Source organism: Lepidochelys kempii, chromosome 14 (assembly GCF_965140285.1).
Source record: "Lepidochelys kempii isolate rLepKem1 chromosome 14, rLepKem1.hap1, whole genome shotgun sequence".
Taxonomy (NCBI): Eukaryota; Metazoa; Chordata; order Testudines; family Cheloniidae; genus Lepidochelys; species Lepidochelys kempii.
Window position 1 is genome coordinate 47,098,025 of NC_136393.1, and position 25,671 is coordinate 47,123,695.

Here is a 25,671-nt window from a genome sequence, read left to right on the forward strand (position 1 = left end):
TACTCTCTCACTAGCGGAAGTGACGCCATATCGGAGAGACCGAGCCGAGCTCGCGCGGAGCCGTTGGCGCCTCTTCTAAGGCGGAGAAGCGTTTTGTGTCGCTCGAGCTGTGGGCATGCGCAAATGCAGGTGGGCGGAAGTCGCGCGTGCGCAGAGGCAGAGCTCACCGGCTGCTGCGGGAGCGGGCTGAGCGGCAGGGTCTGTGCCGGGGCGACCTTCATTAACCCCCCCGCGCCCGGCCCGCGCCCTGCTCCCGCTGGGGCCGCCCCGGGCCCTGCCCGCCCCGCTGCCGAGCTGCCGCCTCCAGGTACCGGAGCGAGCCCCGGGGGCGGGGCGGTGACGCTGCCCCAGTGTCCGCGGGGACCCGGCCTCGGGCGGCGCCGGGACCTGCTCCCGGGGGGGGCCGCGCCCGGGGGGGCTCGGAGCTGCTGTCCCAGCGGGAGCCCAGCGCCCCCCGGCGGGGTCTGGACGGGGCAGCGGGTTAAGGGGCGAGGCTGGGAGACCCCGACCCCGCGGGGCCGGGCTGGGGGGCCGCTCTCTGCCGGCAACAGGGCCCGGGCAGGCCCGGGAGGGGACGGGGGCAGCGAGCGGCCCCCCCCGGAGGCGGCCCGGCCCCAGGCTGCGGCCAGGAGCTCGTTCCTCCGCGGGGCCGCGTCCTGCCGCACCTGGGAGACGCCTCGGGGCTGCCCAGCCCCAGGGGAGCCGCAGCCAGGCCCTGCCCCGCGCCGCCGGGACCGGGGGGGCTCCTGGGGGGGGTCCGGGGGGGGCCTTGAACGGTCCCTGTGCAGCCTCAGGAAACCCCCGGGGGAGAAGGGGGGGCGGGAGGTGAGTGAATTGGATCCTTTCCCCGCTGGTGCCTCTCACACCCTGATACAAATTCTCTCCAGTTCTTCCCCTTTTCTCAAATGTCAATTTCAAATCTCTGGTGTGGGGGATTTTCTCACCCATTTTATCTGCAGCGATTTGTCCGTGTCTAGGTGAGAAATTGTTCCCTGAGTCGTGCCCAAAACATGTCTGCCCCTGGAGTGGGGATGGGATGAGACGCCTCTTCTCCGCCAGGGTGGGGGAAGCGAGGAGCAAGTGTCCCCCGTGGAGACTGCCCAGACCCCGGTTTCCCAATCCCACTTGCTGGCCCCAAACTGCCAACACAGTTGCCCCCAGCTATCCATTGACCCTCACCTGCCCATCCCCCACTGCTGCCCCCTTCCCTCACCCAGGAAGCCTTCCAGCTCCTCCTCCTCCTATGCTCTCTTAAATCGCCTCCTCAAAGGTCTCCCTGCTGCCCCTGTGAATGGAGGCAGACGGGGAACCATCACTTTCTGTTTATGTATTACACAGTCATATAAAATCCAGTCAAACAGTCCCCCTTTTCCAACTAGTTATTTCATAGCAATATAAAATTCCCTGTGATCTTGGTGGTTTTTTTTTCATGTTATCAATTATTTACTTTGTGACATGTATTCTTTGCAGATCAAAGATTGTTATGAAATACCCTAAACATTTGCCCCACTTTTTATTTAGTTGTCCATTTCTAATTGAATATGCCCTGAGATTTTCCCTGTCTCCCTTAATTATAAAATACGAAGAAAATCTCAGATTTACACCTTTTCTCAGATTCTTCAACATGGAAATAAAATGTTTGAAACTCTTGCCCATTTCCTCTCTATTCATTTTTCAAATATTGATGTGAAATACACTCAGATTTTACCTCCTATCAACAACTGATATAAAATCCCTCTGATTTTCCACTTTCCTCTCTCTAATTTGCAAAATGGGAGGAGGGGGGTCCCAGGCAAAGGGCATGGCAGAGGCTCTGGGGACTGCTACTAAATTTGTGTCCCGAGTCCTTCTCCTAGATCTGGGGGGTGAGGGAGGTGGGAAGGGGGTTAGCACTGCTACACAGTGACCTCTTCCACAGCACTCTGGACTCATCCTTTCTGAAATCTGGTTTCATTGAGACCATTGTTAATCCAGAGTCACTCCAGATGAACAGTGGGGCAAATGAGATTAGCAATTCTCCCTGTGAGGAGGTGCTCTCATTAGTTGCTCTCCCCAGAGAGCTAAAGGAGGGAAGGCTGCTCAAAGGCTCTGTCCCTCTCTCCTAAGGATATTGGGGTTCAGCTTCCTGGGTCAGACACTGCAGCCTCCATTGTGATCTGGGAGACCAGGTTTAGCAGCTGCTCCTACCCTAGCGGGGCTTCTGTGCTGGGAAGTTACCTTAATTAAAGCTTCTTCTCTGCCCGGCCCAGGTGCTGACTTTCTCCAGCTGGTACCAGCCCCTTGGGGCAGACCTGGGCTCTGTTAATACAAATTCTGAGCCACAAACTTCAGGTAACTGAAGGATCTCAGAGAAAGTGCTGGGGACTGGCAAGAAAGTGACTCTGCACAAACAGCCCCTCCTCATTTCTCCTCCCATTAGCAATTGCCAGGAGAAAATGCAGCCATGGGATTGCGAAGAATCCAGGAATGGGACTTTCCTAGCCAGAGAGGCAGGGAGAGAGGACATTTGAAGGAGAGACTGAAAGCGGCAGTGGTAGAAATGAGTGGGAAGAGAGATTTCCAGCTCTACTCCACCCAGACACATGTGTTGCAGCATCCCTGGGCAGAATCACTTTCCAGTGAACAAGAAAAGGATCAGACAGAGGAAAAGCCAGTTCCTGACTCCATATTCCCCCTGCTCGGTTGTGGCTGCCGTGGGGTCCATGTCCGAGGGAATCCCCCAGAGTGACTCCTTTGGTTTTGCTCTTTTTTAGCAATGTGTTGAGAGACTTTGTTACGGGGTGGGGGGAGGGAGAAGGGAGGTTAAAAATGTCTCTGTGGGCTTAGCCTGGCAGGAGGGGCCAGGTCTACACTGTAATAAAGAGATCAAGCATTTTTCCAGCACGGCAGAATCTAGGATATCTGTCTGCAGGGAAAGGGCCCTGGGGGAATTCTGATGTGAAATTAACTAAAGCCTGTTCGAAACCCCCACAATTACGCTTCTCGCCCTCCCAGGCTGCAGAACGATGTCCATCCTCCACCTCAGCTCCTCCCATCCTCCCATCGGACAGGGAAGAGTAATGGCTGCAGTGGACTCAGCTCAGGTAGGGATTATTGGGGAGTTTTGGGTGGGTTCCTTCTGGAGGGAGGGGGACAGCAAATACACCAGAGATGGGAAGGTTTGCGCAGTCTGGTTTGGAGGTTGGTCCGGGGCAAGAAATCCACAAGGTGGAGAAAGGGAGGAGGACGGGGGGTGGCAAACCTGCTAGGAGTTATTGAATAAGTGGCCTAGATTCTGGGAACAGACCCATGAGTTGGGAGGTGGAAATGCTCTAATTTGTTGATCAGAAAATAACCCACTTACATGGGGCTAGGAAAACTAACCAGACTCATAGTGCGGGAGCCTGACCCGACTAACCCGCTTGTGCCGTGAGATATGAAGGGGGCACCCACCAGTCAGGCTTAGGGGAGATTCCCCTCCCTTCATATCCAGCTCCTCGCACTGAGGAGCGTGTTTGACTTCCTACCAGGGAGCTCTCCCTGGAGCCTGCTGGGGGCTCCATCTCCTGTATCAGTCTGTGGCTAGTAGGTGTGTGATGGATCTGGTGGGAGAGAGGTGGGGCTCTGTCTTCGTCTCCTCACCCTGGTGGTTCCAGGATGCTCTGAGCGAGGTGGGGGTAGGACTCTGACCGTGATCCACCCAGAGCTTCCATTTGATTCGCTCCTCTCCCACACAAATAGTGGGGCAGCAGCTACTGAGTGTTGGACTTTTGCTCTCTCAGGGGCTGATGACCTTCGCGGAGGTGGCTGTGTATTTCACCAGGGAAGAGTGGGCTCTGCTGCACCCTGCTCAGAGAGCTCTCTACAGAGATGTCATGCAGGAGAACTATAAGAATGTGACCTCGCTGGGTAAGGATTCCCGTCCCCTCAGTTTTTGGAAGGGGAAATGAAGAGATACGGTTCACGCCACCCCCCAATGGCAACTCTGCTCTGTCCTGTTTCAGCATCACCCCAATATGCCAGTAACACACACGACCAGAGACCTTCCCCTGCTGAAGAACACTTTGGGAACAGAGCACAGGAGCAGTATCGCACAGTTTCAGATATCTCTTTTTGCTCAAGTAAAACTGGGGCTTAGGTCCAGCATAACCAACAGAAGCTTCCTACCCCCGGCCTTCTCGGAAACCCTGAGCCTACTCCACCCGGACCAGAATGTGCTTGGGGTGTAACAAGCAGGCTGCTGGAGTCAGAGCTGCTGGTCCAGGGCTACTTATCGCACAGACACCCAATGCGTCCTTGAATGCTGGCTGGGGGTATCCAGACAGGGGAGCTCCAACAGCAGAACATTGAATCTCACTCAGGATTACAGATGACACAAGTCCTCACTGGTCTGGATTGCAATGCAGCGTGTGAAAATGGCTTATGTTGGTAGTGAAACTTCCTGAGACATGGAGAGTCTTGCTTCTCCATCCGCACGTGTGATAGCCACCACCTCTCTTCTCTGCAGGCTCCTTGGATTTTTGATTACCTCATTGTCACATGACCCCGATTTTTATTTTTCACATTCTGCTTTTCTACACTAATTAGCATCTGTTGCTCCTGAATTATAGCTTCTAATTTCCCAGTGTTCTCCACACCCAGGGATTTTCCTACTCCCTCCCGTTACACTGGGCTCACTAGATTCCCTAGTACATAAGAGCATCCACGCTGGGTCAAACCAAAGGTCCATGTAACCCAGTGTCCTGTCTTTCAAGAGTGGCCATGATTTTATAGACCTCTCTCATATCCCCCTTTCGTCTCTTTTCTAAACTGAAAAGGCCTAGTCTTTTTCATCTCTCCTCATACGAAAGCTCTTCCATACCCCTAATCATATTTTTTCCCTTTTCTGAACCTCTTCCAATTCCAGTCTATCTTTTTTGAGATGTGGCAACCACATTTGCATGCTGTATTCAAGATGTGGGCGTACCATGGATTTATAGAGAAGCAATATAATATTTTCTGTCTTCTTATCGATCCCTTTCTTAATGATTCCCAACATTCTGTTTGCTTTTTGACTGCCTCCTTACCTAGAGGGAACGTTTTCAGAGAACTCTCCACAGGGACTCCAAGATCCCGCTCTTGAGTGGAAACAGCTAATTTAGACCCTATCATTTTCTATGTATAATTGGGATTGTGTTTTCCAATGGGCTGCAATACGTGCTATCCTGACATCTAGTACTGCTGAGCTCCTGCATTCAGTAATATCCCTTACCTTTCCCCCAGAAATGTGTATCTTGCATTGTCCAGCACACTGCTGAACAATGCAAACTCATACGAAGTCTGTCATTTTGTCAGTGGAAAATGACATGCACCAGCCTCGTTATTCCAAATGGAGTTTCCAACACACTTTAATACAAACACACTGGTTAGATAAAACAATAAAACCAACTTCTTAACTACCGAAAAAAAAAAGATTTTAAGTGACTACAGGCAATGAGGCCTAAAAGTCAGAATTGTTTACAAAAGAAATGCAAGATAAAACACAAACTAACATCTAACTTAAAAAGCTAAAACGGATTCAAAGCAAATGTTTCTCTCACCATATGTTGAGACAGGCTGGTGGCTGTCCTTTCAGCCAGGACTCCCCTAACCTGCCCCTGCCGCCCAACTTCACTTCTTCAGGAGTTGTCATGAACAGAGGGAAAGGGGGGAGAGAGAGAGAGAGTCTCAAGTATTTTGCTCACCTCTTTTTATAGTTCAGTCCTTTGTACTAGAAACAACTTCAGTTCTCAGCTGAGTGATGGTGACAGGCTGTCTGTTGTAGATATGAGCTTCGAGTGGTCCCTTTCAAGGAATGTAAATGTCTTCTTCACACCTTCCCACTGCCGCAGAATGGCTATTTGACCAGCTGTTTGCCTTGCGGCCTCTGAGGGAACTGGTCTGTGGGTGTTCCCCAAAATTATAACTTTTCAGTAATATCATACAGTAAAATCTCATAACTTTACTTACAGTGTTGCTCCACATTTTAACAGGAGGATAATATTCAGTAGATTATGTGATTTCAAATGATATCTCACAAGCCATACTATGTCCCAAATTGATCATAATTTTCCGGAAGAGTGAACATAGGGGTACAGACTGACACAATGTCTGTCTGTGTTTCTTCCCAGCCGATGTGTGGGTATTTGGCATCTTAAAGGACCTGGGGAGCTGGTCCTGGGAATTCACTGGTTTACTCAGTGTGACACTATGTGGAATTGTGAGACTCTTTTATTATTATTATTATTACTATATAATTAATACCAATATGATAAAATTGCAATGAATCCTGCTAGATGTGCCATGTAAGCTGTCAGTGAAAATATGATTTTCCAGGTATGATCATTTTGTTTCTCTTTGTATCACCTTTGTATTGTGAGATATAGAGATGTAGGGTATATTTGTATTTCCAGACTTGTGTAGTGTTTCTGGGTGACACCTCCAGACATATTGGCGTCAGCACTGCCTAGCCTGTTCGATGGCCCATCCAGGGTCATCAGCTGTACAATGAGCCCATGGAAAGGACCAAGGGGATACACCTATTCAGTCAGCAAGACATGCAGGGGTGCGCCTGTGTACTGAGAACTCCAAGGCTTTTCCATGCCATGTGGTTTGAAACTTGTGTTTGGGGCACAGGAAGTACAAGCCACATGGCAAAAGGCATATAAACAGGGTAGCTGCATCATCTCCCTTTTGTCTTCAATCCCTCTTCCTACCTCTGGAGCAACTTCTCTACAAACTGAAGCCTTGAACAAAGGACTGAATGACCCATCCAAGCTGTGGCTGTGTTCCAGATAGACTTTCAAGCCACTAACTCACCAGTACTTCTGAGAACCTGATATACAGATTTCAGAATGAACCTGACTACTTTCCCATTTCACTTCTTTCTGTCTTTCTTTTGTTTAAACCTTTAGTTTAGATGCTAAAGGATTGGCTGGCAGCATGGTATTTTGGGTAAGATCCAAACGTATCGTGACCTGGTACTGGTGCTAACCCTTTGGGATCAGAAGAACATTTTCTTTGTGAGCAGAGTTTTTAAATAACCTCTGACTGCAGTGGACCTCCGTGCTGAGTGGGACTCAGAGAACTGGAATGCAATAAAGGGGGCTGTGTGATTTCTTTTTTCAGCTTCTCGGTAACCAGTGTGGGTGAGGAGAAGCAGTTTGTGACTGGTCGGTGAGTTTAACTTCAGTGTTCACCACCAGTTTGGGAATCATATGCTATCCCTTTTTCAGCCTGCCCTGACCTTGGCCTTTTCAGTGAGGGACTGCCCCAGGCACACCAGCTCACACTAAGCACTGAAGTTAATAGAATGTTTTTTAATAGAATGTTTGTTTTTTTTATGACAAAGTCTTGTGACATCAACTGAAGACATTTGTTTTTTTCATCTGAGCAGGGTTTCCAGTTTCCAAACCTGATGTGATCTCCCAGCTGGAACAAGGGGAAGAACCATGGGTCCCAGAGGAAAGAGAGATCCTGAGAGCTCCCTGCACAGGTGAGGAAACATTCAACCAACTCAGAATCTATGAGGGCCTGAAAGAAACCTCTGGGATGCCCTACAAAGTCTTGGGAGGTCTCTCAGTTCATTATTGTCTCTAGCAGGGGTCGTATCCTCAGGGTAAATATAGCTCATGGCTTCCTATAGATCCTAGCAGACACCAGGCAGAAGTTTCCTCCCTTCCCCCTGTGAATTTGGATGGGATGTGAAGGCTGAATTGATCCCGCTCCTCTCTCCTATTTGGTGGAAGAGTTTGGGGGAGTTCAGGACCTGATTTTTATTTGACCCCTCTCCAGCACATGTTTTCGTTTCGTCTTCCCCGTTCCATCCCTGTTTGAGGTTTCTCTCTCTATCACAGCAGGTGATGCAATTCTTTGTGAGAAGGAGGAGCAGAATTCTCAGCAGGAAAATGTTGAACAAGTGGATAAACACAGAGAATTATCGCAAAGATGGAAAAGGAATGTGTCCAGGAGTCATGAGCAGGGAAAATCCTTTGCGATTCATCACAGACCAGAAAGAGAACAGGGAAACCAGCCATTGGAGAAAATGGGTAAATTTATTTCGTGTCGGGGAACTCAGCAGGGCCTCAAGGAAACCACAACCCAGCAGGAAATCCTCAGGAGAAGGAGGAAAAATACATGCAGTGAGTGTGGGAAAAGCTTCACTCAAAGATCAAGCCTTTCTGACCATCAGAGAATCCACACAGGGGAGAGGCCCTATGAATGCAGTGAGTGTGGGAAAAGCTTCACTCAAAGATCAGGCCTTTCTGAGCATCAGAGAATCCACAAAGGGGAGAGGCTCTATGAATGCAGTGAGTGTGGGAAAAGCTTCATTCAAAGATCAGCACTTTTTCAGCATCAGAGAATCCACACAGGGGAGAGACCCTATGAATGCAGTGAGTGTGGGAAAAGCTTCACTCAAAGATCAGGCCTTTCTGAGCATCAGAGAATCCACAAAGGGGAGAGGCCCTATGCATGCAGTGAGTGTGGGAAAAGCTTCATTCAAAGATCAGCACTTTTTCAGCATCAGAGAATCCACAAAGGGGAGAGATCCTATGAATGCAGTGAGTGTGGGAAAAGCTTCATTCAAAGATCACACCTTTTTGAGCATCAGAGAATCCACACAGGGGAGAGGCCCTATGAATGTAGTGAGTGTGGGAAAAGCTTCATTCAAAGATCACACCTTTTTGACCATCAGAGTATCCACACAGGGGAGAGGCCCTATGAATGCAGTGAGTGTGGGAAAACCTTCACTAGCAGCTTAGCCCTTTCTAAGCATCAGAGAATCCACACAGGGGAAACGCCCTACAAATGCAGTGAGTGTGGGAAAAGCTTTAGTAAAAAATCAGTATTTTTTCAGCATCAGAGAATCCACACAGGGGAGAGACCCTATGAATGCAGTGAGTGTGGGAAAAGCTTCATTCAAAGATCACACCTTTTTTGCCATCAGAGAATCCACACAGGGGAGAGGCCCTATGAATGTAGTGAGTGTGGGAAAAGCTTCATTCAAAGATCACACCTTTTTGAGCATCAGAGAATCCACACAGGGGAGAGGCCCTATGAATGCAGTGAGTGTGGGAAAAGCTTCACTAGCAGCTTAGCCCTTTCTAAGCATCAGAGAATCCACACAGGGGAAAGGCCCTATAAATGCAGTGAGTGTGGGAAAAGCTTCATTCAAAGATCAGACCTTTCTAGCCATCAGAGAATCCACACAGGGGAGAGACCCTATGAATGCAGTGGGTGTGGGAAAACCTTCACTAGCAGGTCAGCCCTTTCTAATCATCAGAGAATCCACACAGGGGAGAGGCCTTATGAATGCCGTGAGTGTGGGAAAACCTTCATTTGGAGCTCATCCTTTTCTAGGCATCAGACAATCCACACAGGGGAGAGGCCCTACAAATGCAGTGAGTGTGAGAAAACTTTCAATAAAAGCTCAGGCCTTTCTAATCATCAGAGAATCCACACAGGGGAGAGGCTCTGTCATAAATATAAAGGGAAGGGTAAACACCTTTAAAATGCCTCCCTGCCAGAGGAAAAACCCTTTCACCTGTAAAGGGTTAAGAAGCTAGGATAACCTCGCTGGCACCTGACCACAATGTCTAATGAGGAGACAAGATACTTTCAAAGCTGCAGGGGGGGGGACAAACAAAGGCTCTGTCTGTGTCATGCTTTTGCCAGGAACAGAAAGGAATGGAGTGTTAGAACTTAGTAAGTAAGCTAACTAGATATGCTGTAGATTCTGTTTTGTTGAAATGGCTGATAAAATAAGCTGTGCTGAATGGAATGTAGATTCCTGTTTTTGTGTCTTTTTGTAACTTAAGGTTTTGCCTGGAGGGATTCTCTATGTTTTGAATCTGATTACCCTGTAAGGTATTTACCATCCTGATTTTACAGACGTGATTCTTTTACTTTTTTCCTTCAATTAAAATTCTTCTTTTAAGAACCTGCTTGCTTTTTCATTGTTCTTAAGATCCAAGGGTTTGGGTCTGTGTTCACCTTTGCAAATTGGTTAGGATTTTTATCAAGCCTTCCCCAGGGAAGGGGGTGTAGGGTTTGGGGAGGACTTTTGGGGGAAAGACGTTTCCAAGCGGGCTCTTTCCCTGTTATATATTTGTTAAATGCTTGGTGGTGGCAGCAGTAAAGTCCGAGGGCAAAAGGTAAACTAATTGGTACCTTGGGGAAGTTTTAACCTAAGCTGGTAAAAATAAGCTTCGGGGGTTTTCATGCAGGTCCCCACATCTGTACCCTAGAGTTCAGAGTGGGGAAGGAACCTTGACAGGCCCTAGGAATGCCGTGAGTGTGGGAAAAGCTTGACTCAAAGATCAGAACTTTCTAATCATCAGAGAATCCACACAGGGGAAAGGCCCTACAAATGCAGTGAGTGTGGGAAAACCTTCTCTAGCAGCTCAGACCTTTCTAGTCATCGGAAAATCCACACAAAGGAGAGGCCCTACGAATGCAGTGAGTGTGGGAATACCTTCTCTTGGCACTCAGCCCACATTAGCCATCAGAGAATCTGCAAGGGAGATCAACACCATAAAAACCTCTAGGGCTATCAGTACTTTTTTTCTTTAATACTTCTCCTGATTCCTGCATAGTAACTTGGAATGCTGTTTGAACTGTTTGCTGCACCGTTATCCCTCAGCTTATCCAGATGAGTGCCCCATTTTTGACTTTTGCAGTTCGCCTTCTTGAGGTGGACCTATTTGTCCTTTTTATTGTCCCATGAGTAATTTGAGTGTGCGCTTCCTATCAGGAACCAGGGAGCATCACATTTATACCATTCCTCCTATTGCAAAGTTATTGTTAGTCATCAATGATACAGATTGTATCATTGCCAGTTGTTCTCATGGGTTTTGCTGAAGAGCAGTTATGTTGGGAACTTTTCAAATGATATGTAAAAGAAGAGAAGCAGGGGCCGGAACAAAAAGTGTCATTTCGCACCCCCCCCCCCATTATTCAGATCCTAGTATACTGAAAATGTTGAAAATAACATAACTGACTCTTGAGACAGCGCTGAGTGAAGTATGTTTGAATGGATCAGAGGAGAATGTGCTGGGAGAATCTATTGTCCTGATTCTGAATAATCAGATGTCACCTGCTCTGGAATTTCACTTGACACTTGACTGGCTGGCCCAGAGGGGCGGGGAATGGATATGGGGCCTTTCCATAGAGAGCGTGCCGGCTCTGATCCGACCCCAGGGAAGGGGGCTGGCTGGCTGGCTCCGGGGTTCAGAAATGGGATAAGGGGTTTTACCCTACTGGGGCACTGGCTCCAATCTAGCACCAGGGTTGCAGGCTAGCTGGCTCATGAAGGTGGGGAACAAGGTATGGGGCCTTTTCTCTCTGGGCCAGGAAGGAAAGGAGATGTGAATGAATATACCTCTTCCCCCTCCATCCCAGCCAAGGAGCATCCTAGCGTGTCTTTGCTTTACACTGGGTGTCTGTGAAGCTCCTCCAAGTATTTAGGGCTGAATTCTGCGCTCCCCCCAGTTTATAGATTCCCTTGGCTTCTATGGAGTCACTCCTGACTCTCACCCAGTGCAAGAGGAGATTCATACCTTTAGCGTAGAGCAGGGGTTCTTAAACTTTTCTTTCCGCAGACCACTTGAAAATTGCTGAGGGTCTCAGCGGACCACTTAATGAGCTTTCCAAAAGTCATTTGTACCATTAGCTAACTATTGTAAAGCTAACCCTCTTGCATACATATTATCTGCACATATCGCGCAGTCTTAAGATGCTAAACAGATCTGTGAGTCAACTAGAAATAGTCATGCTCTCCTTGTAAATATTAATACTGTCCTTTCCGGTATCTGAAAAGATTGTAAGAGGCATTCACTCAGGCTTATAGAATTTCTCTGCCATGTCCACTCTAAATTTGACTAATGTTTTACACACATAGAAGAGTAACAATAAGTAATAAAGCGACACAAATGGCAAAACAAACCCACAAACAAACAAGTGACAACACTGAGAATACGAAGGGAAGCGAAACATCCAGTGGTTGGTTTGGGGGATTTTAAATGTGTGTTTAGGACCCATGCGGTGCAAGTACAACAGAGCCCTGGAGAAACAGGCAAAGTTCAAGTTCTCCTGGATTCACATTGTGCGCGTGTGTCACCAACTCAAAAACCATTTTTACAAGCCCTGGGGCACATTAACACATGGCTTGGAGTTTGCAGACAGATCCCTGCTTCAAAGAGCTTGCAAATAAGGTCTTTATCCTTCAAAACACCTGGCAGGACCCCAACCAAATCGAGTGCTGACGGGGACTCAAGAGTCAATAGAAGTATTCTGAGGCTCAAAGCAGGGGTGGGCAAACTTTTTGGGCTGAGGGCCACATCTGGGTGGGGAAATTCTATGTGGGGCAGGGGGCTGGGGTGCGGGAGGAAGTGTGGGGTGTGGGAGAGGATTAGGGATGCAGGAACAGACTCAGGGCAAGGGATTGAGGCAGAGGAGGTGTGTTGGGTGTATGAGGGTGGACAGGGAAAGGGTTTGGAGTGCAGGAGGGGTGCGGCAGCGGGCTTAAGGCAGGGAGTTGGGGGGCAGGAGGGGTTTGGGCTTCGGCCCGGCACCACTTACCTAAAGCGGCTCCGGGGTGGCAGCAGCGCGCACCGGGGCCAGAGCAGGTTCCCTGCCAGCCGGCCCTAGCCTCGCACCGCGCCACTCCGGGCGAGGAGGGGTGGGGAGATGGGGTGGGCAGCCTCTCGGCAGGAGGTTGGGGGGAGATAGGCAGGCAGCTTCTGGGCTGGACCAAGGACCGAGCCAGCCATCCTCAGCCCACCCTGGTGTCTCCCCCAGGACCTGTGCTCCCCCTCCAGCCAGGAGAAACCAGCTGCAGATCCCTTTAGTGCTGGGCAGAGGGACAAACAAAAGGATGTGGCTCCTTTAAGAAAAGTTTGCCCTTGTGCCTGATGAGTGAATTTGGGCTGGGGCCAGCAGCTCGCCCCCTCCTCGAGCTCTGTTCAGCCAGTCGGGTGCTCCAGGTGTAGTGTAGTAAATTGCTCTGCATAGAAATGTGCTACTTACCGGGTACTGAGCCGTATATCTGCTAAAGCCGCTGCCCTTCACCCTGCCCTTCTTAGCCGTAAGATTCTGCGGACGGCTTTTGACAGGGGTTAAAAAGTTGCCAAGGGGGCGAATCGGAAGAGGGGGGTGGCCAGGGTCTGAGCAGCGGACAGAAATTGACTGGTCAGGGGGGTCAAGCAGCTGGAGGCAGCATGAGGAGAGGGGCTAAAGGGAAAATCAGGGATGGGGGGAGGAGGCAGAGTTAAGCCCAGGAGCGAGGCGCTGGCAGAGGGTGTCAGAGGGCAAAACCCGGCACAGGCAGGGGCACAGGGGGCAGCAGTTACCCCAGTGGGACTGAGACACAAGGGCTTGCAAAATAGTTTCTTGGGGAAGCGAGAGGCTTTTTTATTTCCCCTCTCCCAGGCAGAACCTCTCAGCATCGGCTTCCCAGGACTGGGTTCTCAAAGGCACAGGGCTGGGTTCTTAAAGGCACAGGCATCCCCGTGCCTAGTCAATATATCTCCTCTTTGTCTGATGTAACCTACTGAGGCTCTGTCTACACTCCAAATTTCAAAGGGCTGTCGCGGGTGCCAGTGCTCCTGGTAATCCACCTCGACGAGGGGATTAGGTCCGAGCACTGGGAGCCGAGCCTGTCCACACTAGCGCTTTAAAGCACTCAAACGTGCTGCGCTCCGTGAGGGGGAGGGGGTGATTTTTCACGCCCCTGAGCCAGCAACTTAGAGCTCTTTAACTTGCCAGTGTAGATAATCCCTGAGACTGAATTCAGGGAAACATGGTACAGATATCCCCTCAGACACAAAGAATCCCTTATCACTGTTTCTGAATGCATCGAGTCTCATAGCAGTGTCCCAAGTTGTCTAATCTGCTGCTGGGATTCCCTGAATTTTTCATTCTAATTTTTTCTTCTCATTTTTAGAGCAGATGTTTATTCTGTTCAATCATCTGACTTCCACTCTGACTGAATTTCTGACCTAGTGTGAAAACTTTGTTTTGAGTCGATCCACCAGTGCTGTAAATATTGGTGGTCAGACCAATAGTCCACCTAATCTAGTATCCTGCCTTGTGACAGTGGCCAATGCCAGGTGCTTCTAAGGGAATGCTCAGACCAGTCAAGGACTCACTGAACCATCCCATTGTCCACTCCCAGCATCTGCCAAAGGACGGTTGAGGGACGTGCAGAGCATGGGCCCGCATCCCTGATTATCTTGGCTAATAGCCAATCGACTTATCCTGAGGGACTGATCAGATTCTTTGCTACTATGTACCTTATGCCAGATGGTGGATGTGGGGTATCAGTGCAAGACTTAAGACGACTTAAGACCTACTGACTGTGTCTAGCCACCCTGTGTGCCTAGCACAATGGTAAGAAGAGCCAGCAACTGGTGCTCAGAACGCCACAGGGCCAGCAGCCGGGGCCCCTCGCAGCTCTGGGGAACTGCTCGGGGTAAGAAGTCGCTGCCCGCCCGCAGCCAGAGCTCCCACCTTGCTTCTAAAGGAGGCCGTGAAAAGACCAAAGCGGCTCCGGACACTCCGCCCCGGTCCGTCGCGCCGGCCGCGGGCCCGTTTCCGCGCCGAGCCCTGCCACAGGCGCCGCGGGCCGAGACCGGGCTCCCCGCCGGCAGCGGCCGCCCCGGGGCGCGATCTCACAGAGCCCGCCCGGCTCGACACCTGCCCCCGGGGCACGTCCCGACGCGGGGCAGAAGCCGCCCCTCGGCCTGCGGCGCCCCCGGGAGCCCCAGCAACGGGCCGCGGGGGGGCGGGTGTGAGAGGCGCCGGCTGGGGGAGGGGCCGGAGGGAATCAGGCTGGTCCCGGCACCTGCCTGACCGAAGCGAGAGAAGGCGGAAGCGACCTGGGGCCTGCTGGGAGATGTAGTTCCTGACTCTCCCGCGAGCGGAAGTGACGTTTTATCGGGGAGGACGCCTCTCCCAAGGCGGGGAAGCGCTTTGTGTTGCTCCAGCTCTACGCATGCGCAAGTGCAGGTGGGCGGAAGTCGCGCGTGCGCAGAGGCAGAGCTCACCGGCTGCTGCAGGAGCGGGCTGAGCGGCAGGGTCTGTGCCGGGGCGACCTTCATTAACCCCCCCGCGCCCGGCCCGCGCCCTGCTCCCGCTGGGGCCGCCCCGGGCCCTGCCCGCCCCGCTGCCGAGCTGCCGCCTCCAGGTACCGGAGCGAGCCCCGGGGGCGGGGCGGTGACGCTGCCCCAGTGTCCGCGGGGACCCGGCCTCGGGCGGCGCCGGGACCTGCTCCCGGGGGGGGCCGCGCCCGGGGGGGCTCGGAGCTGCTGTCCCAGCGGGAGCCCAGCGCCCCCCGGCGGGGTCTGGACGGGGCAGCGGGTTAAGGGGCGAGGCTGGGAGACCCCGACCCCGCGGGGCCGGGCTGGGGGGCCGCTCTCTGCCGGCAACAGGGCCCGGGCAGGCCCGGGAGGGGACGGGGGCAGCGAGCGGCCCCCCCCGGAGGCGGCCCGGCCCCAGGCTGCGGCCAGGAGCTCGTTCCTCCGCGGGGCCGCGTCCTGCCGCACCTGGGAGACGCCTCGGGGCTGCCCAGCCCCAGGGGAGCCGCAGCCAGGCCCTGCCCCGCGCCGCCGGGACCGGGGGGGGTCCGGGGGGGGCCTTGAACGGTCCCTGTGCAGCCTCAGGAAACCCCCGGGGGAGAAGGGGGGGCGGGAGGTGAGTGAATTGGATCCTTTCCCCGCTGGTGCCGCTCACACCCTGATACAAATTCTCTCCAGTTCTTCCCCTTTTCTCAAATGTCAATTTAACATCTCCGGTGTGGGGCATTTTCCCACCCATTTTATCTGCAGCGATTTGTCCGTGTCTAGGTGAGAAATTGTTCCCTGAGTCGGTCCCCAAAACATGGCTGCCCCTGGAGTGGGGATGGGATCCTCTTCTCTGTCAGGGTGGGGGAAGCGAGGAGCAAGTGCCCCCCGTGGAGACTGCCCAGACCCCGGTTTCCCAATCCCACTTGCTGGCCCCAAACTACCAACACAATTGCCCCCAGCTATCCGTTGACCCTCATCTGCCCATCCCCCACTGCTGCCCCCTTCCCTCACCCAGGAAGCCTTCCCCCCGCTCCTCCTCCTGTGCCCTCTTATATCGCCTCCTCAAAGGGCTCCTTGCTACCCCTGTGAATGATGGCAGACGGGGAACCATCACTTTCTGTTTACGTATTGCACAGTCATATAAAATCCAGTCAAACAGTCCCCTTTTTCCAACTAGCTATTTCATAGCAATATAAAATTCCCTCTGATCTTGGTGTTTTTCTCTCATGTTATCAATTACTTAGTTTGTGACACGTATTCTCTGCATATCTCAAAGATTGTTATGAAATACCCTAAATATTTGTCCCACATTTTCTCTAGTTGTCCATTTCTAATTGAATATGCCCTGAGATTTTCCCTGTCTCTCTAATTATAAAATACTAACAAAATCTCAGATTTACACCTTTTCTCAGATTTTTCAACATGGAAATAAAATGTTTGCAACTGTTGCCCATTTCCTCTCGATTCATTTTTCAAAGATTGATGTGAAATACGCTCCAATTTTACCTCCTCTCAACAACTGATATAAAATCCCTCTGATTTTCCACTTTCCTCTCTCTAATCTGCAAAATGGGAGGAGGGGGGTCCCAGGCAAAGGGCATGGAAGAGGCTCTGGGGGCTGCTACTAAATTTGTGCCCTGAGTCCTTCTCCTAGATCTGGGGGGTGAGGGAGGTGGGAAGGGGGTTAGCACTGCCATACAGTGACCTCTTCCACAGCACTCTGGACTCATCCTTTCTGAAATCTGGTTTCATTGAGACCACTGTTAATCCAGAGTCACTGTATGGAAGGACAAGGAGTGACTCCAGATGAACAGTGGGGCAAATGAGATTAGCAATTCTCCCTGTGAGGAGGTGCTCTCATTAGTTGCTCTCCCCAGAGAGCTAAAGGAGGGAAGGCTGCTCAAAGGCTCTGTCCCTCTCTCCTAAGGATATTGGGGTTCAGCTTCTTGGGTCAAACGCTGCAGCCTCCATTGTGATTTGGGAGACCAGGTTTAGCAGCTGCTGCTACCCTAGCAGGAATTCTGTGCTGGAAAGTGACCTTAATTAAAGCTTCTTCTCTGCCTGGCCCAGGTGCTGACTTTCTCCAGCTGGTACTAGCCCCTTGGGGCAGACCTGGGCTCTGTTAATACAAATTCTGAGCCACAAACTTCAGGTAACTGAAGGATCTCAGGGAAAGTGCTGGGGACTGGCAAGAAAGTGACTCTGCACAAACAGCCCCTCCTCATTCCTCCTCCCATTAGCAATTGCCAGGAGAAAATCCAGTGGTGGGGTTGCAAAGAACCCAGGAATGGGACTTTCCCAGCCAGAGAGGCAGGGAGAGAGGACAGGGGAAGGAGAGACTGAAAGGGGCAGTGGTAGAAATGAGTGGGAAGAGAGATTTCCAGCTCCAGTCCACCCAGACACATGTGTTGCAGCATCCCTGGGCAGAATCACTTTCCAGTGAAGAAGAAAAGGATCAGACAGGGGAAAAGCCAGTTCCTTACTCCATATTCCCCCTGCTCGGTTGTGGCTGCCGTGGGGTCCATGTCCGAGGGAATCCCCTGGAGTGACTCCTTTGGTTCTGCTCTTTTCTAGCATTGTGTTCAGAGACTTTGTTACGGGGTGGGGGGAGGGAGAAGGGAGGTTAAAAATGTCTCTGTGGGCTTAGCCTGCCGGGAGGGGCCAGGTCTACACTGAAATAAAGAGATCAAGCATTTTTCCAGCAGGGCAGAATCTAGGATATCTGTCTGCAGGGAAAGGGCCCTGGGGGAATTCTGATGTGAAATTAACTAAAGCCTGTTCTGAAAACCCCACAATTACGCTTCTCACCCTCCCAGGCTGCAGAACGACGTCCATGTTTCACGCCAGCTCCTCCCATCCTCCCATGGGACGGGGAAGAGAAATTGCTGCAGTGGAGCCAGCTCAGGTAGGGATTACTGGGGAGTTTTGGGTGGGTTCCTTCTGGAGGGAGGGGGACAGCAAATACACCAGAGACGGGAAGGTTTGCGCAGTCTGGTTTGGAGGTTGGTCCAGGGCAGGAAATCCACAAGGTGGAGAACGGGAGGAGGACAGGGGGTGGTAAACCTGCTGGGAGTTATTGAATAAGTGGCCTAGATTCTGGGATCAGACGCATGAGGTTGGGAGGTGGAAATGCTCTAATTTGTTGAACAGAAAATAATCCACCTACATGGGGCTAGGAAAATTAACCAGACTCATAGTGCAGGAGCCTGACCCGACTAACCAGCGGGTGCCGTGCCGGTCAGGCTTAGGGGAGATTCCCCTCCCTTCATATCCAGCTACTCGCACTGAGGAGCGTGTTGGACTTCCTACCAGGGAGCTGTCCCTGGACCCTGCTAGCGACTCCATTTCCTGTATCAGTCTGTGGCTAGTAGGTGTGTGATGGATCTGGTGGGAGAGAGGAGGGACTCTCTCTTCTTTCCCTCACCCTGGTGGTTCCAGGATGCTCTGAGCAAGGTGGGGGTGGGACTCTGACCGTGATCCACCCAGAGCTTCCATTTGATTGGCTCCTCTCCCACACAGATAGTGGGGCAGCAGGTACTGAGTTTTGGACTTTTGCTGTCTCAGGGGCCGGTGACCTTCGCGGAGGTGGCTGTGTATTTCACCAGGGAAGAGTGGGCTCTGCTGCACCCTGCTCAGAGAGCTCTCTACAGAGATGTCATGCAGGAGAACTATAAGAATGTGACCTCGCTGGGTAAGGATTCCTGTCCCCTCAGTTCTTGGAAGAGGAAATAAAGAGATACGGTTCACGCCACCCCCCAATGGCATCTCTGCTCTATCCTGTTTCAGCATCACCCCAATATGCCAGTAACACACACACACACGACCAGAGACCTCTTCCCCTGCTGAAGAACACTTTGGGAACAGAGCACAGGAGGACTAACGCACAGTGTCAGATATCTCTTTTTGCTCAAGTAAAACTGGGGCTTAGGTCCAGCATAACGAACAGAAGCTTCCTACCCCCGGCCTTCTCGGAAACCCTGAGCCACCTCCACCCGAACCAGAATGTGCTTGGGGTGTAACAAGCAGGCTGCTGGAGTCAGAGCTGCTGGTCCAGGGCTACTTATCACACAGACACCCAATGCGTCCTTGAATGCTGGCTGGGGGTATCCAGACAGGGGAGCTCCAACAGCAGAACATTGAATCTCACCCAGGATTACAGATGACACAAGTCCTCACTGGTCTGGATTGCACTGCAGCGTGTGAAAATGGCTTATGGTGGTAGTGAAACTTCCTGAGAAATGGAGAGTCTTGCTTCTCCATCCGCACGTGTGATAGCCACCACCTCTCTTCTCTGCAGGCTCCTTGGATTTTTGATTACCTCATTGTCACATGACCCCGATTCTTATTTTTCACATTCTGCTTTTCTACACTAATTAGCATCTGTTGCTCCTGAATTATAGCTTCTAATTTCCCAGTGTTCTCCACACCCAGGGATTTTCCTACTCCCTCCCGTTACACTGGGCTCACTAGATTCCCTAGTACATAAGAGCGGCCACACTGGGTCAGACCAAAGGTCCATGTAGCCCAGGGTCCAGTCTTTCGAGAGTGGCCATGATTTTATAGACCTCTCTCATATCCCCCTTTCGTCTCTTTTCTAAGCTGAAAAGGCCCAGTCTTTTTCATCTCTCCTCATACGGAAGTTCTTCCATACTCCTAATCATATTTTTTCCCTTTTCTGAACCTCTTCCAATTCCAGTCTATCTTTTTTGAGATGTGGCAACCACATTTGCATGCAATATTCAAGATGTGGGCGTACCATGGATTTATAGAGAAGCAATATGATATTTTCTGTCTTCTTATCCATCCCTTTCTTAATGATTCCCAACATTCTGTTTGCTTTTTGACTGCCTCTGCACCTTGAGTGAACGTTTTCAGAGAACTCTCCACAAGGACTCCAAGATCCCACTCTTGAGTGGAAACAGCTAATTTAGACCCTATCATTTTCTATGTATAGTTGGGATTATGTTTTCCAATGGGCTGCAATACGTGCTATCCTGACATCTAGTACTGGTGAGCTCCTGCATTCAGTAATATCCCTACCCTTCCTGTTCCCTTTCTCCACTGAGCCCATGTTTACTGTTCCCGGCTTCCCCAGGACTGACTCATTGTCTCTGGACTTTTCTGTCAGCAAGAAGCAATGCCAGGGAGACTTGCCCTCTGTCTGGAGTCTTCTATTTCTGGAACATGGATTTACTTTCTCTGTTTTCGGAGACTCTTTGATATTGAGTGTCTGTGTCTGTTTTTGGAGACTCTTTAAGTGTCTGTGACGTTAACCACAGTACAATCTGGACTGTTGAACAGCTGTTTCCCCTCAGTTCCCCAACCTGCGGTGCCTTTTACGCTGCTTTACTGTGAGAACAGCCACTCCTGGGCAGTTAACACGCAGTTCCCAGCATGTAACTCGCTCCCAGCTTCACAGTATTGACTGCTGCTAGTCAGCGACGCTCAAATTACAGTACACCATGGGAGAACCTCAGAAACTTCTCTGCTCCCAGACTTTCCCCTAGGAATGTGCGTCTTGCATTGTACAGCACACGGCTGAACAATGCAAACTCATACAAAGTCTGTCATTTCATCAGTGGAAAATGACATGCACCAGCTTCATTATTCCAGATGGAATTTCCAACACACTTTAATACAAACACACTGGTTAGATAAAACAATAAAACCAAATTGTTAACTACCGAGAAATAAAGATTTTAAGTGACTACAGGTAATGAGGCCTAAAAGTCAGAATTGTTTACAAAAGAAATGCAAGATAAAACACAAACATCTAACTTAACAAGCTAAAACGGATTCAAAACAAATGTTTCTCTCACCATACGTTGAGACAGGCTGGTGGCTGTCCTTTCAGCCAGGACTCCCCTAACCCGCCCCGACGCCCAAGTTCACTTCTTCAGGAGTTGTCATGAACAGAGGGAAAGGGGGGGGGAGAGAGAGAGTCTCAAGCATTTTTCTCACCTCTTTTTAGAGTTCAGTTCTTTGTACTAGAAACAACTTCAGTTCTCAGCTGAGTGATGGTGACAGGCTGTCTGTTGTAGATATGAGCTTCGAGTGGTCCCTTTGAAGGAATGTAAATGTCTTCTTCACACCTTCCCACTTCCGGAGAATGGCTATTTGACCAGCTGTTTGCCTTGCTGCCTCTGAGGGAACTGGTCTGTGGGTGTTCCCCAAAATTATAACTTTTCAGTAATATCATACAGTAAAATCTCATAACTTTACTTACAGTGTTGCTCCGCATTTTAACAGGAGGATAATATCACGTAGATTGTGTGATTTCAAATGATATCTCACAAGCCATACTATGTCCCAAATTGATCATAATTTTCCAGAAGAGTGAACAAACAGGTACAGACTGACACAATGTCTGTCTGGATGTGTTCCCAGGGTATTTGGCATCTTAAAGGACCTGGGGAGCTGGTCCTGGGAATTCATTGGTTTACTCAGTGTGACACTAAGTGGAATTGTGAGATTCTTTATATTATTATTATTTTATTATTAATACCAATATGAATTTTGGTATTAATAAAATAATTAAAATTGCAATGAATCCTGCTAGATGTGCCATGTAAGCTGTCAGTGAAAATATGATTTTCCAGGTATGATCATTTTGTTTCTCTTTGTATCACCTTTGTATTGTGAGATATAGAGATGTAGGGTATATTTGTATTTCCAGACTTGTGTAGTGTTTCTGGGTGACACCCCCAGACATATTGGCGTCAGCACTGCCTAGCCTGTTCGATGGCCCATCAAGGGTCATCAGCTGTACAATGAGCCCATGGAAAGGACCAAGGGGATACACCTATTGAGTCAGCAAGACATCCAGGGGTGCGCCTGTGTACTGAGAACTCCAAGGCTTTTCCATGGCATGTGCTGTGACACTTGTGTTTGGGGCACAGGAAGTATAAGCCACATGGCAAAAGGCATATAAAGGGTAGCTGCATCATCTCCCTTTTGTCTTCAATCCCCTCTTCCTACCTCTGGAGCAACTTCTCTACAAACTGAAGCCTTGAACAAAGGACTGAATGACCCATCCAAGCTGTGGATGTGTTCCAGATGGACTCTCAAGCCACTAACTCACCAGTACTGCTAAGAACCTGATATATAGATTTCAGAATGAACCTGACTGCTTTCCCATTTCACTTCTTTCTGTCTTTCTTTTGTTTAAATCTTTAGTTTAGATGCTAAAGGATTGGCTGGCAGCATGGTATTTTGGGTAAGATCCAAACCTATCGTGACCTGGTACTGGTGCTGATCCTTTGGGATCAGAAGGACATTTTGTTTGTGAGCAGAGTTTTTAAATAACCTCTCACTGTAGTGGACCTAGGTGCTGACTGGGAGTCAGAGAACTGGAATGCAATAAAGAGGGCTGTGTGATTTCTTTTTTCAGCTTCTCGGTAACCAGTGTGGGTGATGAGAAGCAGTTTGTGACTGGTCGGTGAGTTTAACTTCACTGTTAACCACCAGTTGGGGGAGCATATGCTATCCCTTTTTTAGCCTGCCCTGACCTTGGCCTTTTCAGTGAGGGACTGCCCCAGGCACACCAGCTCACACTAAGCACTGAAGTTAATAGAATGTTTTTTAATAGAATATTTGTTTTTTTTATGACAAAGTCTTGTGACATCAACTGAAGTCCTTGGTTTTTTTTCATCTGAGCAGGGTTTCCAGTTTCCAAACCTGATGTGATCTCCCAGCTGGAACAAGGGGAAGAGCCATGGCTCTCAGAGGAAAGAGAGATCCTGAGAGCTCCCTGCACAGGTGAGGAAACATTAAACCAACTGAGAATCTATAAGTGCCTGAAGGAAACCTCTGGGATGCCTTACAAAGTGTTGGGAGGTCTCTCAGTTCATTATTGTCTCTAGCAGGGGACGTATCCTCAGGGTAAATATAGCTCATGGCGTCCTATATATCCTAGCAGACACAAGGCAGAAGTTTCCTCCCTTCCCCCTGTGAATTTGGATGGGATGTGAAGGCTGAATTGATCCCCCTCCTCTCTCCTATTTGGTGGAAGAGTTTGGGGGAGTTGAGTACCCGATTTTTATTTGACCCCTCTCTACCACTTGTTTTCGTTTGGTCTTCCCCTTTCCATCCCTGTTTGAGGTTTCTATCTCTTATCACAGCAGGTGATGCAATGCTTTGTGAGAAAGAGAAGCAGAATTCTCATCAGGAAAATGTTGAGCAAGTGGATAAACACAGAGAATTATCGCAAAGATGGAAAAGGAATGTGTCCAGGAGTCATGAGCAGGGAAAACCCTGTGCTATGCATCACAGACTAGAAAGAGAGCAGGGAAACCAGCCATTGGAGAAAATGGGTGAATTTATTTCCTGTCGGGGAACTCAGCAGGGCCTCAAAGAAACCACAACCCAGCAGGAAATCCTGAGGAGAAAGAGGAAAAATACATGCAGTGAATGTGGGAAAAGCTTCACTCAAAGATCAGCCCTTTTTCAGCATCAGAAAATCCACACCGGGGAGAGGCCCTACGAATGCAGTGAATGTGGGAAAAGCTTCATCAGGAGCTCAGACCGTTCTGTACATCAGAGAATCCACACAGGGGAGAGGCCCTATGAATGCCATGAGTGTGGGAAAAGATTCACTAGGAGCTCAGCCCTTTCTACTCATCAGAGAATCCACACAGGGGAGAGGCCCTACGAATGCAGTGAGTGTGGGAAAAGCTTCACTCAAAGATCAGCCCTTTTTCAGCATCAGAAAATCCACACCGGGGAGAGGCCCTACGAATGCAGTGAGTGTGGGAAAAGCTTCACTCAAAGATCAGCCCTTTTTCAGCATCAGAGAATCCACACAGGGGAGAGGCCCTATGAATGCAGTGAATGTGGAAAAACCTTCATTCAAATATCAGGCCTTTTTTACCATCATAGAATCCACACAGGGGAGAGGCCCTATGAATGCAGTGAGTGTGGGAAAAGCTTCATTCAAAGATCAAGCCTTTTTCAGCATCAGAGAATCCACAGAGGGGAGAGTCCCTACGAATGCAGTTTATGTGGGAAAAGCCTCACGAGCAGCTCAGCCCTTTCTAAACATCAGAGAATGCACACAGGGGAGAGGCCCTTCGAATGCAGTGAGTGTGGGAAAAGCCTCACGAGCAGCTCAGCCCTTTCTAAACATCAGAGAATCCACACAGGGGAGAGGCCCTACGAATGCAGTGAGTGTGGGAAAAGCTTTAGTCAAAGATCAGGCCTTCTTCAGCATCAGAGAATCCACACAGGGGAGAGGCCCTATGAATGCAGTGAGTGTGGGAAAAGCTTCGTTCAAACATCAGGCCTTTTTTACCATCAGAGAATCCACACAGGGGAGAGGCCCTACGAATGCAGTGAGTGTGGGAAAACCTTCATTCAAAGATCAGGACTTTTTCAGCATCAGAGAATCCACACAGGAGAGAGGCCCTACGAATGCAGTGAGTGTGCCAAAAGCTTCACGAGCAGCTCAGGCCTTTCTAAACATCAGAAAATCCACACAAAGGAGAGGCCCTACAAATGCAGTGAGTGTGGGAAAACCTTCTCTTGGCACTCAGCCTATGTTAGCCATCAGAGAATCTGCAACGGAGATCAACACCATAAAAACCTCTAGGGCTATCAATACTTTTCCTGATTCCCACATAGTAGCTTTTAAAGCTGTTTGAACTGTTTGCAGCACGTTATCCCTCAGCTTGTCCAGATGAGTGCCCCATTTTTGCCTTTGCAGTTCGCCCTCTTGAGGTGGACCTATTTGTCCTTTCTCTTGTCCCATGAGTAATTCGAGTGTGCGCTTCCTATCAGGAACCAGGGAGTATCCCATTTATACCATTCCTCTTATTGCAAAGTTATTGTTAGTCACCAATGATACAGATTGTATCTGTCATAAATATAAGGGGAAGGGTAAACATCTTTAAAATCCCTCCTGGCCAGAGGAAAAACCCTTTCACCTGTAAAGGGTTAAGAAGCTAGGATAACCTCGCTGGCACCTGACCAAAATGACCAATAAGGAGACAAGATACTTTCAAAGCTGGAGTGGGGGGAGAAACAAAGGTTCTCTCTGTCTGTGTGATGCTTTTGCCGGGACCAGAAAGGAATGGAGTCTTTGAACTTAGTAAGTAATCTAGCTAGATATGCGTTAGCTTCTGTTTTATTGAAATGGTTGGTAAAATAAGCTGTGCTGAATGGAATGTAGATGCCTGTTTTTATGTCTTTTTGTAACTTAAGGTTTTGCCTAGAGGGATTCTCTGTGTTTTGAATCTGATTACCCTGTCAGGTATTTACCATCCTGATTTTACAGAGGTAATTCTTTTACTTTTTTTCTTCAATTAAAATTCTTCTTTTAAGAACCTGCTTGCTTTTTCATTGTTCTTAAGATCCAAGCGTTTTGGATCTGTGTTCACTTATGCAAATTGGTGAGGATTTTTATCAAGCCTTCCCCAGGAAAGGGGGTGTAGGGTTTGGGGAGCATTTTTGGGGGAAAGATGTTTCCAAGCGAGCTCTTTCCATGTTATATATTTGTTAGACGCTTGGTGGTGGCTGCAATAAAGTCCAAGGGCAGAAGCTAAACTAGTTTGTACCTTGGGGAAGTTTTAACCTAAGCTGGTAAAAATAATTTTTGGGGGTTTTCATGCAGGTCCCC

At 49.7% G+C, this 25,671-nt stretch overlaps 1 protein-coding gene across 1 annotated transcript; it reads left to right on the plus strand.

Moving 5' to 3' along the window:
- The first annotated feature begins 223 nt into the window (after nucleotides 1-223).
- Nucleotides 224-25,378, plus strand: LOC140897898 (uncharacterized). Its single transcript, XM_078848378.1, has 12 exons — nucleotides 224-307; nucleotides 2,995-3,083; nucleotides 3,762-3,888; nucleotides 7,394-7,492; nucleotides 7,854-9,505; nucleotides 10,338-10,455; nucleotides 14,519-14,785; nucleotides 14,897-15,181; nucleotides 17,876-17,964; nucleotides 18,624-18,750; nucleotides 22,719-22,817; nucleotides 23,180-25,378. The coding sequence occupies exons 2-12, from the start codon at nucleotides 3,006-3,008 to the stop codon at nucleotides 24,643-24,645; spliced, it is 4,407 nt and encodes a 1,468-aa protein (XP_078704504.1). The 5' UTR covers nucleotides 224-307; nucleotides 2,995-3,005; the 3' UTR covers nucleotides 24,646-25,378.
- The last annotated feature ends 293 nt before the right edge of the window (nucleotides 25,379-25,671 follow it).